We start from the raw sequence: 16,218 nt of genomic DNA, 5'->3' as shown, positions 1-16,218 counted from the left end.
ATTCTTAGATCTATTTCTGCTCCAGAGAAAACTGATCTGTTGTATCCATGGCTACCTCCACTGTTGATCTCTCACCATGCCCCACTAAACTGGGCTCTTAAAACGGCAAAATATTCTTAAAGCAAAAAAACGACTACTTTTGGCAGCACTTTTTTTTTTCTACAAGACAGACTCCAGTATGAATGATCCCAATATTTTACTGTATGTTATAATACAGCAGATACAGATATAGCCATGCTCATCGTGGCTACATCTAGGAGCATTTGAGCCTCGTTTGCTGCGACCACGTGCCCGTCTAAGGCACACGTTCACCTTTGACATACATGGGCCAATTTCACATGAATGGGAGCGGCAAAAGACGTAGCTCGGTGCGGCTTAGCACAGGCGCACATAGCCGTGCCGGGAGTGCCCGTACACGGCCAATGTAGCCACAACGAGCGTGGCTAAATCCGTATGTTGGTGACCTGGGGAGGTTTTAACAGGGATTTAATTTGTCCTTGGAACAGCTGCATTACAGAATTTCACTTCAACGATTTCCAACTTCAAAGTATTTTTAACCATTTTCCTGGTGTGGTCCTATCTGATGCGTCCAATCAGGAACGCCCACTGGGCAACTGCCAGGAAGATAATCTTCCAGCATCTGCCTATGTGGCTCAACTTCCAGTATGTCCCGATTAATGCTGGCCACAGTGATCGAGAATACCAGCGGCCCCCCCATCCTGCTGCTACAGTTCAGCCATGACTTCAAAGAAAACATAGCGCTGCGGTTTCTCTTCAGCTGTGTCCCGATCACTGTCGCCAGCAGTGACCGGGAAGCTCGGCGGTATCCATACCCAGCAGGGATCAGACAGCCCAGCGGCACCGCATGTTGCTGGCTTCAGTGGTGGTGGTGGTGGGGGGGGGGTGTTTATGACTGGGAAGATGCCTTATCTGTATCCTGTGTGGTCTCTTGTTTGTATGTCTGATGCGGTGACGAGTTCCGCTGTACACAAGTGTCCGCTGTAGTGACACCATTTGTCCGACAACTTGTATGTTCTTTTCTAACGGCATTGTCATTTAATGATGTAAACCCTTGTACGTCTCAGGATATCTGGGCTCACAGTCTTCTCTCTCTCTCTCTCTTTATACAGGTGGGCGGATGGTAAAGGACCCCTTGCTACAGAGTTCTCTACTGTCGAAGTAAAAAGTTTGATCAGAGCTCTTTTTCAGAACACAGAGAGGAGAGCAGCAGCTTTAGCCAAGATCAAATAATGCTTAGATCACGTTATTCTATCTGTAATATTATGTACATACTTGACACCAATAAATCAGTTCTTAAAAAAGTAGTGTTTTTCTCTAGCATCCATAAGGGATATTGGGGAAACTAGTACGATGGGGTATAGATGGGGTCCAAAGGAGCCAGTGTACTTTACATTTCTTCAGATGGGTGTACTGGCTCCTCCCCTCTATGCCACCTCCCACAGGCAGTTTAGAAAAAAGTGCCTTCAGGAGAGGATGCACATCTCTGCAGCTCCTTCAATTTTCTTTTAAACTTTTCTTATTTTTGGTATGCGGTCTGGGCAATAGCATACCTGCGCCGTGGGAGTTAGGGGGCTGTCACCAGCCTTACGAGGTGCAGAGTCGCTTCCCCACTGCAGGACCACCGTCCTGAGGGGTTGTTGTTCAGCAGGGCACTGCGCCTTGGCTGTCACAGCCGCAGCACACCCCTAATTCTGCCTGATGGTGATGTAACAGGCCCGGACAATGATATAGTGCCTGCTGCCGTGCAGGTGTCGTCACTCCACCCACCTGTGGCAACTCCCGTCACAGACGATACCCAGAAGCGTCAGGGAGCTCCGCCTTCCGGATCAATCACCAGCATGAACACCTCCCTGCAGTGGTCGATGAAGAACCTAGAAGGAAGGAACGTACCGGTTGAGACGTGCGTGTCGACCTCCGTCAGAGGTACAGGGCGCGTCAGGGGTAGCAGCGACCTTCACCGGCTGGGCGGAAGGTCATCACTGGCCGAAAGGCCTCAGCTACCCAGTTCTCACACACTCGCACGTTGTGTGGTGAGAGGGGTCCTCACGTCCGTGAGCAAACCCCCGACCGGTATACGGGGACGATGACAAAACTGACACAGAGTAATACTCACTCCCAACTTGCTGGTCACCTTGATGGTCGCACCTCTCCGCTCCTGTTGGGGCAAGAAGAGCAGCCTCCCTAACTGCAGGCTACACTAACGGCAAACAACAACTTACAGCCAACTACGCCTGCCTGAGCAAACTATCTTAGCAACTGAGGCTACTGGTTCTATTCCGAACTAGCAGAGACCGGACTAACTAAACACATTCGCTAACCAACAAGCCAGTAGAACAATTCCCCGGTCCAACAGGTTAACCCCGAATAACCAATTCCACTTAACGGATACTGGTCACTAGCTACTTCCTTCCGCTCTTAATAGAGGACGTGAACGGGGCATCCAGAGCCGGACGGCTGTCCACTCCAGACTACCGGGAAATAGTGACGCGTGGGACGGGAAGGTTACTCCACACTCTCTAATCCCCTGTAGTATACACCGCGTGGGGCCAGCCGGCTCCTCACGCCCGACCAAAACCCCTCGGAAGCTGCCACACGGCCCACTTCCAACCGTTCCTGTCCGGGCCGGTCCGTACAAATTCACCCCGCGTCCTGTAAGATGCAGTGAGCGGAAGCCTGGGTGAGGGCGCAGGCCTGGAAGCCTGGGTGAGGGCGCAGGCCTGGAAGCCCGAACTGTGGACACAGGCCGAGGGGCCTGAACTGTGGGCACAGGCCGAGGGGCCCGAACTGTGGGCACAGGCCGAGGGGCCCGAACTGTGGGCACAGGCCTGGAGGGCCTAAATGGCACAGGCCGGAGGCCTGGACTGAGAGCACAGGCCTGGAGGGCCTGAATGGACACAGGCCGTAGGCCTGGAATGAGGCACAGGCCTGGAGGGCCTGAATTGGGCACAGGCCGGATGCCTGGATGGTGGGGCACAGGCAGGAGGCCTGAATACTGTGGGCACAGGCCGAGAGGGCCTGGTTATCCCCGCAGGCCTAGCGCCTGTCCCTGGTGCTCTAGGGTGGACTAAAGATAGGTATAGGTGGCCCAAGGCCGCCTACCTGTCTCGGTGGGAGAGGCTGCAGCGGGGAGCTTTGTTAGCTCTTTTGCTCTCCACGCGCTGCAGCACTCTCCGCCGGACTTCCGCTGCTGGCCGCCTTCCTCCGCCGACGTCTTCCTCCTCGTTGTCCTCGCCGCCGGTTCTGTGGACTCCGCTGCCGCCGCCGCCCGGTCTTCGGCCTTCTGCAGGGAATCTTCTTTCTTCTCGAGGAGCTCTTCTTCTTCGTCCGGCGCCTGACTGGCCGCTCCCGCTCCTGAGCGTCTTGTATGACGCTGGGAACGGGCGGAGCTATGACGCGGCGAGCTCCGATTGGCTTGCCGCGGCGTCTTCCCATTGGCGGCCAAGGCGCGAGCTCTGATTGGCTCGCGCTTGGCGCGCCATTCAAAATGCGGCGACGTGATTGGAGGGGCTTGAATCCTTACAGATGCAAGTCCCTCCAAGCTGGGGCCTACCCGCCGCCGCGCCGATGCCCGCCGCGACGAACGGAGGAGGGGGACAACCCCCTTCACATTTCCCCCCTCTTTGTCCTTTGTGGTCCCCACAAAGCAAGAGTCCGACCACACAAAGTTTGGGTCTGCGTAGCGGGGGCCCGAACACCCCTATTTGAACGCTGAGAACGTCTTGGTAAGGGAGGAGCGACCACGTCAGTTGGGGGTTGAGTCCTTGATGACTCATCCGGCTGATTCTCCTCGACAGGCAACCACCACTCTTCGTCTGGCAGGGGAACAGGATTTTCCCAGGCAGGAGCTCCAACTCCGTCCGCCTCTTCGGGGACCCAGCATCACTAACCGGATCCAGGAAAGGACAAGGTCGCAGTTTACTCCGATGTAACGTGCGTAGATGTCCAGTCCCATCAGTAGACTCCACTTGATACACTGGACCACCCGGGGACAAGCGACGGCGAATAATGTATGGGGTAACCTCCCACCGCTCTGACAGTTTTCCCCCCGGACGGACCTCACGCACCAACACCCGCTGGCCCACGGCCAGCGACCCAGGTTCGTGGGAACTCGCAGGCGCATGTTGTTGATCCGCGATAAGCCTTCCAACCAGCTCGTGGGCCGCCTTCAGCCGTAGCCGATGTTCCTCTACCCATTCGGCAGGGGCCAGGGGAATTTCTCTTCGGTTCCGGACAGCTGTAAGTCGTGCGCCTCCCGCCCTGGTCGACCAAACAACAAAAAAAGGGGGAAAATCCGGTGGTGTGATGAACTCGGTTGTTATAAGTCCAGACCAATTCCTGCACATGTTCGGGCCATCGTTGCTTCTTAGCTCGTTCCAACACGCGGAGCATCTGCAGCAAAGTCCGGTTAAACCGCTCACAGGCTCCATTTCCCTGCGGGTGGTAAGGCGTCGTACGGGACTTTTGAACGCCATAAAGCTTTCAAAGACGTTCCATCAGCTGCCCCTGGAAGCAGGCCCCTTGATCAGAATGAATCCGCTCGGGGCAACCGTACTGCCGAATGAAATGCTCAATGATTGCCGTGTTGCTGATTCCGCAGTTTGGTTTCGGGTCGGGACCACTACCGTGAACTTAGTGAAATGGTCAGTCATCACCAGGGCATACTGGTGTCCACTAACCGACTCCCCAATCAACACGTAGTCAATCATCAGCAACTTCAACGGCCGACTGGTCCGGATCGTCTGGATGGGCACGTGCTGTTCCTGTGGCTTAACTACCGCACACCACCTGCACTCACGACACACCTGATCCACGACCGCTTGCAGCCGGGGGGGCGAAATACTGGCGTCTCAACCAATGGTATGTCTTATGGGGTCCCAAATGGGCCCCCTGTTCGTGCGCCTCTTCCACCAATGCCCGCACCCAGACTTCCGGCACCACCACCTGTTCAACAGTACGCATTTCCTGCTCCAGATAGCATTGTCTCCGCAAAGTACCAGCACAGACCCGCAATTGGTCCCAACGACGCATCACCTTTATACTGAATCCGGTCAGCCCATCCTGCTCTCGTCGAGATGGCAGATGACCCCTCTGTATCCACTGCCGGATAAGGTCCAAACCCTCGTCAGCCTGTTGCTCCTGTGCCCAGTCCATTTCCGTGTACCTGAGTAAGGCAGTCCGGGTGTTCTGTTGACACAACTCTCTACCAACGGGCTGCCGCACACGAGTTAGATCCGGCATCTCCTCCCCACCGTCGTCTTCTTCCTCACCAGGCTCTGGGATTTCCACTGGGAAGCGAGACAGGGCATCCGCGTTGGTATTACTCTTCCCCGAACGATAACGAATCTTGTAGGAAAACTTGGCCAACCTGGCCACCCACCGTTGCTCTAGGGCACCCAGCTTGGCAGTCTCCAGGTACGTCAAGGGGTTGTTGTCCGTAAAGATGTCCACGTGAGCGGCGGTCAAGTATTCCGCAAATTTCTCAGTTACTGCCCACACCACCGCCAGCAATTCCAGCTTGAAGGAACTGTAGTTGTCTGGGTTCCTCTCGGCCTCTCGCAAGCTACGACTGCCGTAAGCAATCACCCGCTCCTGTCCATCCTGAACTTGAGCTAAGACCGCACCCAATCCCTGCAGACTTCCATCCGTGTGTAAAATGAAGGGCTTCTCAAAATCTGCATACCCTAACACCGGAGCCTCCGTGAGACTTTCCTTCAGTCGGTTAAAGGCCAAGTCCTGCGCTTCTCCCCATGTCTCCAGGGTTGCTTTCCTCGTGGTCGCAATCCCTCGAAGCAATGCATGTAGGGGTTCCGCGATCCGGGCAAAATCTTTGATGAAGCATCGGTAATACCCCACCAAACCCAGGAACGCCCGTAGTTCCGTGACAGTGGTGGGCACCTTCCACTCCTGAACTGCCGCAACCTTGCTGGGGGTTGGGTATACTCCATCGCGGGACACCACATGCCCGAGGTACTCCAAACTGGATTTCAACAGATGGCACTTCCGAGGCTTAAGCTTCAGACCATACTTCTCCAACCGCTGGAGAACCATGTCAAGTCGAGCAAAGTGTTCCTCCAAGGTTGCTGCGAACACGATCATGTCGTCCAGGTAAATCAGTAAGGCCTCAAAATTCAAATCTCCCAAACACCTTTCCATCATCCGTTGGAACGTGGCGGGCGCATTGTTCAACCCAAACCGCATGCGACAAAATTCGAACAATCCCATGGGAGTAACAAACGCGGTCTTCTCCCTATCCTGTGGGGCCACAGGTACTTGCCAGTATCCACTGGCCAGGTCCAAGGTTGAAAAGAATTTTGCATTGCCCAACGCGGCTAGTGACTCCTCGATCCTGGGGAGAGGGTAAGCATCACGGACGGTGCAACTGTTCAACTTCCGATAGTCCACACAGAAACGGATGGTCCCATCCTTCTTTCGGACTAGGACTATGGGTGCAGCCCTTGGACTCTTACTCTCCTGGATCACGTGATTGTCCAGCATCTGACGCAGCATTGTCTTTACTTCTTGATACAAACGGGGAGGTATCGGCCGATACCGTTCTCGAACAGGGGTGGCGTCTCCGGTGCGAATCTCGTGTTGCAGGTCATCCGTGTATCCGAAATCCTCCTCATGTCGCGAGAAAACTTTCTGCCGATTCCAGAGCATCTGGTCCAACTTGGCCACATCCCCGGCCGCGCACTCTTCCAGTGACACGTCCATCTGTGTTCGGATAACCGTACCGTTCCACTCGGGGCTGGCCTCTTCCAGCTCTTCCACTCGAACAGACAATGCCCATGCTTCCGAAGCCTCTGGCTGTAGGGAGAGTTTTCGCATCCCCTGAATACTACCTTCATGTATCGCCACCACCTGAGCGATAACTGCTCCTGCCGGGACTCGACAAAGCTGGTCGGTGAGGTTACAGAAACGGACAGAGACCTTTCCCCCGGTCACCACCGGCACGGTACGAGCCACCATCACCCCAGACCCTACTCCTAGCACATCCGTTGGCTCTACCATTACCTCCATGCCATTTAGGCTCTGGTGAGTCCATACCTCCAAAGGGATAAGGATCTCTTGACGAGGGGGTAACTCCAGGCGCTGGTGGTGACCAATCTTCAAAAGGCCCAGGTGTTCATCGATAGCCCCTAGGCCCCTGGCTCCTTGTTGTCGTCCCACCTGTTGGAAAGCCTGCTGGACAGGACGCTGAACTCCCAGACTCTTCCAATATCGTGGTCCATTTTCCTGGAATAATAGCTGATCGAGATGTCGGAGCACATTCATTCCGAGGATCACCGGGCCATGGCTCAGTCCGGGACTACTAACTACCAGCAGCCCCTTTCTGCCCAGGTTTTGGCCACAAACTTCCATTTCCATCCACACCACCCCCACCACGGGGATGGGCAGGTTATTAGCCGCCGTGAGGGTAATGAAGCTCTCTGACACCTCACCCTTGAGATGAGCGTAGTGTTCCAAAAAACATGCCTCAGACATGGTGGATACCTGAGAGCCGGTATCCAACAGGCAGGACTGATCTTTCCCCCCAAGGCGGCCGACTACTATGGGACACTCCTACCAATTCAGCCTGTTCGTTAATGGCTGACTTCCCCTCGTCGCTCTCCCTCACGGGTGGTCCCGTTACCGCGAGGGAGGTCAGTTTAACTGTGCCTCTGGGATCGCTTCCGTACAGGTTCGGACAATATGCCCGTACCGATGGCAGCGGTAACAACGAGGGCCCCGGCCCTCTCCAGGACGGCTATCTGATCCAGTGCTCTGTCCACGGGGCCGTCTGGTGTCCCTCTCTCAGGACCTGGACTCCGTACCCTGGTGGTCCCGCCGGTACACTTCATCCCGCAGTTGGGCGACTTCTTCCCTCATCTCTTTGGTCACCCGGAGGAAGGTTTCTTTTAGATCTTGCACACAGGTTTCCAATGGGTTGGTTTCCTTGCTAGCCACTGGCGCGGACACCGGTTGCACCCATTGGGGGAACACAGCGTGAGGTCCGTAATTGGCATTGCGGTCCCTGGCTACGGCGTCCATTTCTACCTGATGGAAGGTCAAGGTGTCATCCTGGGATATTTTATCCAGCATGACCTGCCTCAAGGGCACATTCCTGAGTCCCATGGCGAACTGGTCCCGTAATATCTGGCTGGTGTTGGTGAGTGCCCCAAACCCATCGGGATCTTTTCGACGCACCTCTCCCATCATCTCCTGGAGTGCGTTGGCGTACTGGGGTATGGACTCGTCCTCCCACTGGAACCGGCCAAACAGGCGCTGCCGGAGGGTTCCCGCTGAGGAGGTGTCCCCGTAGATATCCCCCAGTATATCGTAGATCTCCAGTTCCTCGCGTTCATCTTCAGGTCATAAGAGGATCGTCCGACGAGCCTCGCCTTCCAGGGAATTCAGGGCGAGGGGCACTCGCAGGTCGTCGGGCACCCGGTAGATAAGGAAAGTCGCCTCTAGTCGGGCTTTCCAGTCCTCCAAGGTCATATTACGCCCGTCATACCGAGGTAGGTGGGCGAGGGCTGGTCCGACGTTGAGTCGACGGGATGACCTTCGTCGCTCGTCGTCCGACCCCCTCCGGGCCACCGGAGTGGAACTGGCATCTGAGTCCCTCCCGGCGGATCGCCTTGGCTCATCTCCCAACATCTTCTCGGTGGCGGGGTGTGACTGATCTTCGTCCATCCTGCCGACTACGCCAAATGTAACAGGCCCGGACAATGATATAGTGCCTGCTGCCGTTCAGGTGTCGTCACTCCACCCACCTGTGGCAACTCCCGTCACAGACGATACCCAGAAGCGTCAGGGAGCTCCGCCTTCCGGATCAATCGCCAGCACGAACACCTCCCTGCAGTGGTCGATGAAGAACCTAGAAGGAAGGAACGTACCGGTTGAGACCGTCAGAGGTACAGGGCGCGTCAGGGGTAGCAGCGACCTTCACCGGCTGGGCGGAAGGTCATCACTGGCCGAAAGGCCTCAGCTACCCAGTTCTCACACACTCGCACTCTCGCACGTTGTGTGGTGAGAGGGGTCCTCACGTCCGTGAGCCAACCCCCGACCGGTATACGGGGACGATGACAAAACAGACACAGAGTAATACTCCCAACTTGCTGGTCACCTTGATGGTCGCACCTCTCCGCTCCTGTTGGGGCAAGAAGAGCAGCCTCCCTAACTGCAGGCTACACTAACGGCAAACAACAACTTACAGCCAACTACGCCTGCCTGAGCAAACTATCTTAGCAACTGAGGCTACTGGTTCTATTCCGAACTAGCAGAGACCGGACTAACTAAACACATTCGCTAACCAACAAGCCAGTAGAACAATTCCCCGGTCCAACAGGTTAACCCCGAATAACCAATTCCACTTACCGGATACTGGTCACTAGCTACTTCCTTCCGCTCTTAATAGAGGACGTGAACGGGGCGTCCAGAGCGGACGGCTGTCCACTCCAGACTACCGGGAAATAGTGACGCGTGGGACGGGAACGTTACTCCACACTCTCTAATCCCCTGTAGTATACACTGCGTGGGGCCAGCCGGCTCCTCACGCCCGACCGCGAACCCCTCGGAAGCTGCCACACGGCCCACTTCCAACCGTTCCTGTCCGGGCCGGGCCGGACAAAATCACCCCCGAGTCCTGTAAGATGCAGTGAGCGGAAGCCTGGGTGAGGGCGCAGGCCTGGAAGCCTGGGTGAGGGCGCAGGCCTGGAAGCCTGGGTGAGGGCGCAGGCCTGGAAGCCTGGGTGAGGGCGCAGGCCTGGAAGCCTGGGTGAGGGCGCAGGCCTGGAAGCCTAGGTGAGGGCGCAGGCCTGGAAGCCTGGGTGAGGGCGCAGGCCTGGAAGCCTGGGCTGTGGACACAGGCCGGAGGCCTGGACTTTGGGCACAGGCCGAGGGGCCTGAACTGTGGGCACAGGCCGAGGGGTCTGAACTGTGGGCACAGGCCTGGAGGGCCTAAATGGGCACAGGCCGGAGGCCTGGACTGAGGGCACAGGCCTGGAGGGCCTGAATGGACACAGGCCGGAGGCCTGGAATGAGGCACAGGCCTGGAGGGCCTGAATGGGCACAGGCCGGAGGCCTGTATGGCGGGGCACAGGCAGGAGGCCTGACTACTGTGGGCACAGGCCGAGAGGGCCTGGTTATCCCCGCAGGCCTAGCGCCTGTCCCTGGTGCTCTAGGGTGGACTAAAGATAGGTATAGGTGGCCCAAGGCCGCCTACCTGTCTCGGTGGGAGAGGCTGCAGCGGGGAGCTTCGTTAGCTCTTTTGCTCTCCACGCGCTGCAGCACTCTCCGCCGGACTTCCGCTGCTGGGCGCCTTCCTCCGCCGACGTCTTCCTCCTCGTTGTCCTCGCCGCCGGTTCTGTGGACTCCGCTGCCGCCGCCGCCCGGTCTTCGGCCTTCTGCAGGGAATCTTCTTTCTTCTCCAGGAGCTCTTCGTCCGGCGCCCGACTGGCCGCTCCCGCTCCGCAGCGTCTCTTATGACGCTGGGAACGGGCGGAGCTATGACGCGGCGAGCTCAGATTGGCGGCCAAGGCGCGAGCTCTGATTGGCTCGCGCTTGGCGCACCATTCAAAATGCGGCAACGTGATTGGAGGGGCTTGAATCCTTACGGACGAACGGAGGAGGGGGACAACCCCCTTCACAGTGACATCAGTGGCGAGTACAAACTGGGGTACCGCGGTTCAAAGTGCGGCTGACCATGGGCGCGGTGTACGGGACCCTCCTGGGGGGGGGGGGTCCTGCTAAGATCCCCCATGTAGCACGGATGCAAAAGGGCTTGACTAGCACTTGTGTAATGTTTTAAGCTATGAAGGTGACTTTGCCAGTATAAATATTCATTATAGCTTCGGCGCCATTAGAGGGGGCGGAGCTAACTCAGAGCTGGACCTGAGGCGTTTTGGAGCCTTCCTCTGCTTACAGCAGCCATCTACAGCACACACAGCGCTTTCTGCCTCACAAGACACGCTGGAAAACTGGTACAAGGTGTTGCAAAGGGGGAGAGCTGCTTGTGTACACTATCCTGATCCTCTGTAGGACTTAAATTGTTAGTGTTTACTTTGTCTAGAAAGCTGACAGCCTCACTGGGGCTGTGCAGTTCAGGGTGTGCTGGTGTCCTCTCTCTCATCTGTCTCCTCTTACGTACAGTAGGGCAGGCATGCATTATCACTGTGTATGTTATTGTGCTTACTGTGAAATATGGGTAAACACAAGCTGTGCAGTGTATGGCACACTAGATTATCTCCATTATATAATGATTCTGTTTCCTGTAAACAATGCAGTCAAACTTCACAAATCAGTGAATGGGCTGAGGAAGAGGGTCCAGGCCCCACTGGTTAGAGTCTCTTAAGACTATGATGTCAGATATGTCATCCCAGCTCACTGCTAATGTGCAGAAGACTCTGCAACTACAACAAGCTGTTGCAGATTTAGCTGCTAGGGCAAATGCACAGTTCCCCCTTTCTCATGCAGGTCCACAAAAGCGTGATTTACCAGCTCTGCTATCAGATTCAGATGATGATATTCAAGATGATGGGATCCAGGTCATCCCCATTAGTGGGGATCCCGATTCTACTAAGGGTATTGAACCCCTCATTATGACTATAAGGGTATTAAACCCCTCATTAAAGCTCCCTCTAGAGGACGTTACATCACACCAGTCGTTTTTCTTTGTCCAAAACAAGCCCAGTGTCACTTTCCCTGATTCTCCAGAGTTAGATGACTTATTCAACCAGGCCCGGAAAACTCCAGATAAAAAATTCCAAGTGTCCAAAAAAAATTTGTGCACTTTCCCATTTGCTCCTGGAGGTAGAAATTTTTCGGAGGAACCCCCTGGGGTGGATATCTGTCTCTCTCCTGCCCCGGGCTCCTTTACTTTGAAGGATCCTGGGGATAGGAAGATAGAGACTACCCTGAAATCTATAAACACTGCAGCCGACCTTTCTCAAAGACCAGTCATTGCGGGTTGCTGGATGACCCATGCTATTCATTCTTGGGCCACGCAAATTCAGGGGGGCCTCTCGGGAAATATGCCCTTAGTTACTATTGTAATCCTCCTGAAGCACATTCAGGACACTACTCGTGTCTGTGATCCCTCAAGGAGATGGGGAACATTAATGCTCAGATGTCTGCCATGGCAGTGTCGGCGCGTAGGGCCTTGTGGTTGCGTCAGTGGATTGCGGACACAGAATCCAAACGTAATGTGGAATCCCTCCCCTTTTTCTGGGGAATGGCTTTTTGGGGTTGAACTGGATGCATGGATTTCCAAAGTTACGGCTGGGAAATCCACGTTTCTCCCCTCTGGGGCCCCACCAGCGAGACGCTCCTATCCGGGGGCCGTCTGTACAGTCCTTTTGGTCTCGCAGATTTCAATCTAAGACCAGAGATGCCTCCAATGAGACTAGAGGCACCAGAGGTAAGTCAAGAAAGCCTGCAAGCACCAGCTCTCCGTAACAGACCTCGAGGTGGGAGCCTGACTGCGTCACTTCAGCTGCGTCTGGGAGACCACCTGCTTGGATGCCTGGGTCAGAAAGCTTGTTTCTCAGGGCTACAAGCTGGAGTTCGACAGTACTCACTCCCCCCTTCCCCAACGATTTTTCAAATGAAGCTTGCCAGCTTTGAAGGATATGCAGGTTACGTTGCAACAGGCTATGCGAAAGTTGGTCCAGTACCATGTCATTGTTCCAGTACCACTACTGCTCCGCAAGGGGATTTACTCAAACCTGTTTGTGGTGCCGAAGCCGGACGGTTCGGTCAGACCTATTCTGAATCTGAAATCCTTGAATCCTTATTTGAGGGTGTTCAAGTTCAAAATGGAATCCCTGCAAGCAGTGATTGCGGGCCTGGAAGAACAGGTATTTATGGTCTCCTTGGATATCAAGGACACCTATCTCCATATTCCGATTTGGTCCTCCTCATCAGGCGTACCTGTGGTTTGCCCTGCTGGACGATCACTTCCAATTCCAGGCACTGCGCTTCGGCCTGTCCACAGCCCTGAGGGTATTCACAAAGGTAATGGCGGAGATGATTCTTCAACTCCGGGTTCAGGGGGTCAATGTGGTCCCTTATCTGGACGATCTTCTGATAAAGGCAAGATCCAGGGAGCTTTTGCTGCTCCATATCGACCGTACCATCCGTCTTCTTTCCAACCATGGGTGGATTCTCAACTTAAAGAAGTCCCACCTGGAGCCAACTCAGAGGCTCCTGTTCCTGGGGATGTTTTGCTGCATACTGTGGCCCAGAAGGTGTTTCTACCAGAGGACAAGGCAAAAACACTTCAGGAGATGGTCCGCATGGTGCTCCGACCTACTCGAGTGTCGATCCATCTTTGCATAAGATTGTTGGGAAAGATGGTCTCCTCACACGAGGCGATCCAATATGGGAGGTTCCATGCCAGAACGTTTCAGTTGGCTCTCCTGAGCAAGTAGTCCGGATCGCATCTCCAGAAGCTCCGGATGATTCAGCTATCACCTCAGGCCAGGATTTCCCTCCTGTGAAGGCTAAGGCTACAGTCTTCCAATCTCCTTTATGGCAGGAGTTTCGGGATGCAGGATTGGACCCACCTCACGACTGATGGGAGTCTGAGAGGATGGGGAGCTGTCACCCAAGTTCCAGGGCAGGTGATCAGCCCACGAAAGCCTCCTTACAATAAACATTCGGGAACTTCGGGCGATCTACAATGCCCTGCTTCAGGCCTCTCTGCTCAAGGATCAAGCGATCCAGGTACAGTCAGACAACGCCATGGCGGTGGCGTATATCAATCGACAAGCAGGGACAAAAAGCAGAGCCTGCATGTGAGAGGTGTCAAAGATACTCCTCTGGGCGGAAAGAAATGCAAGAACCATGTCGGCAATCTTCATTCCGGGTGTGGACAACTGGGAGGCGGAATTCCTGAGTCGTCACGATCTCCACCCGGGGGAGTGGGGGCTCCACCATCTGGTGTTCCAGCAGATTATCGAGCGGTGGGGTTGCCCACAGATAGACATGATGGCTTCTCGTCTCAACAAGAAACTTCCCTGGTATTGCTCACAGACCAGGGACCCTCAGACGAGGGCAGTGGATGCACTGGCATCGCATTGGCTGTACCGGTTGGTCTACCTGTTTCCTCCGATCCCAGTGGGGGCTAAAGCGTATCAGGAATCAGGGTGTCCAGGCAATTCTAATTGCTCCGGATTGGCCTCGGAGGGCGTGGTACGCAGATCTTCTGGACTTCGTTTGACGGCATGGAGGTTGAGCGGAACATCCTAGCTCACAAGGGCCTTTCCAAGAAGGTAATTGCAACCATGGTTCAGGCCAGGAAACCTGTGACGTCAAAACACTATCATTATATCTGGAGAAGATGTCATTTGGTGCGAGGAATGCACGTATCCACCTGCAGAGTTTCACTTGGGCTGTTTCCTCCGTTTCCTGCAGGCTGGTGTGGATAAGGGCTTACGTCTGGGTTCCATTAAGGTCCAGATTTCAGCTCTCTCCATTTTCTTTCAGAAGAAATTGGCAGTGTTGCCAGAAGTTCAGACCTTCTTGCAAGGGGTACTCCACATACAACCTCCCTTTGTGCCGCCTACGGTACCCAGAAATTTGGATGTAGTGTTGGATTTTCTACAGTCCTCCTGGTTTGAACCTTTGATGACGGTAGAAGACAAATGCCTCACGTGGAAGACGGTGATGTTACTGGCCCTGGCTTCTGCTTGACGTGTCTCGGAATTGGGGGCCTTATGTAAAAGTCCATACTTGGTCGTTTACGAGGACAGAGTGGAGCTCCGGATTAGACAGCAGTTCCTGCCGAAGGTTGTCTCCACGTTTCACCTGAATCAACTTATTGTAATTCCGTCCAGTTCTGACGCTTCTGCTCCTCCGGAGGCATTGGATGCTGTGTGTGCCTTAAATATCTATGTCAAGCGCACGGCTCGGGTCAGAAAAACGGATTCCTGCTTCAAATCAGTCCATTGCTCGTTGATTAGGTTTACTGTCCAACAGGCCTATGGGTCGGCAGCCTTACATGTTCCTCAGTCTCTGAAGGCCCACTCTACAAGATCAGTGGGCTCTTCCTGGGCGGCTGCCTGTGGAGTCTCGGCCTTGCAACTATGCCGAACTGCTACCTGGTCGGGTTAGAACACCTTTGTGAAGTTCTACAAGTTTGATACCCTGGCCAAAGAGGATACCCAATTTGGGCAGGCGGTGCTGCAGCAGTCTCCGCACGTTCCCGCCCGTTCTGGAGGCTTTGGGACATCCCTATTGTACTAGTTTCCCCCAATATCCCTTATGGATGCCAGCGAAAATAGGATTTTAATACCTACCTGTAAATCCTTTTCTCGTAATCCATAAGGGATACTGGGCGCTCGCCTCAGTGTGTTAACTTTTTTCTGCAGGTTCTTGTTCTATAGTTACCTGTTCAGCTGTTGTTGTTACCAGCCGTTGCTGGTTGTTTTATGTTAGTGGTGGGCTCGTATGTGAATCTCACCACCTTTTGTTATCATGTTCCTTCTCTCATATATGTCCTTTCTCCTTCGGGCACGTTTTTACCTATAACTGCCTGTGGGAGGGGGCATAGAGGGGAGGAGCCAGCACACCCAGTTGAAGAAATTTTAAAGTGCACTGGCTCCTTTGGACCCCGTCTATACCCCATCGTACTAGTTTCCCCCAATATCCCTTATGGATGCTAGAGAAAAGGATTTACCGGTAGGTATTAAAATCCTATTTTTTACTTTTTGGGTACACTGGAAAAAATCCTACTCATGTGTATTGTGCTGCAATGACCAATTTATTTGTGGTGGAATAACTGTAGGAAACTTTTCTAGCTCTTTAATGCTTCATATCTGTATTTAATGGAGGATTAAAATTTGTTTTAAAATCATCCATCAGTCCAGTAACTGCCTTCGTTTCATTTGGGTAGTTTCCTTGTCCTATAAAAATAGAATGATTGTCCTACATATGATTACACCACTACTTCCAATGCGCTTTATTGCTAGATAAGATTATTCCATTTTCGCTTGAGGTTACTGCAGATCTGCTAGAAAATAAAATGGTTTCTATGGCTTATTTTACAAAGATGAAGCTCAAAAAGTAATGAGGGGCTCCCTAAAATTATTGTTTGGGTTTTTTTTTTTTAGTTTTGTTTGTTATTAGGTTTTTGGTTGCCAAGATTGAATGACTGGAAGAAGCAGAGAAGAATGTTAGCCCAGACCACATGTATACAAATTCACAGTGACATTC

The 16,218-nt window shown here is 54.0% G+C and overlaps 1 protein-coding gene across 1 annotated transcript in view; it reads left to right on the top strand.

Annotated features, from left to right (window-relative positions):
• The window catches only part of ZW10 (zw10 kinetochore protein), a 174,888-nt gene extending 159,029 nt beyond the window's left edge, over window positions 1–15,859 (top strand). The window contains exon 16 of the mRNA XM_063943187.1: window positions 1,131–15,859. Within this exon, the coding sequence (XP_063799257.1) occupies window positions 1,131–1,251 (121 nt within the window). The 3' untranslated portion in view covers window positions 1,252–15,859. The remainder of the gene's footprint in view (window positions 1–1,130) is intronic.
• The last annotated feature ends 359 nt before the right edge of the window (window positions 15,860–16,218 follow it).

Source organism: Pseudophryne corroboree, chromosome 10 (assembly GCF_028390025.1).
Source record: "Pseudophryne corroboree isolate aPseCor3 chromosome 10, aPseCor3.hap2, whole genome shotgun sequence".
In the NCBI taxonomy this organism is placed as follows: domain Eukaryota; kingdom Metazoa; phylum Chordata; class Amphibia; order Anura; family Myobatrachidae; genus Pseudophryne; species Pseudophryne corroboree.
The sequence above is the reverse complement of the archived record's forward strand: the minus strand, read 5'-3'. Positions and strand labels throughout refer to the sequence as shown.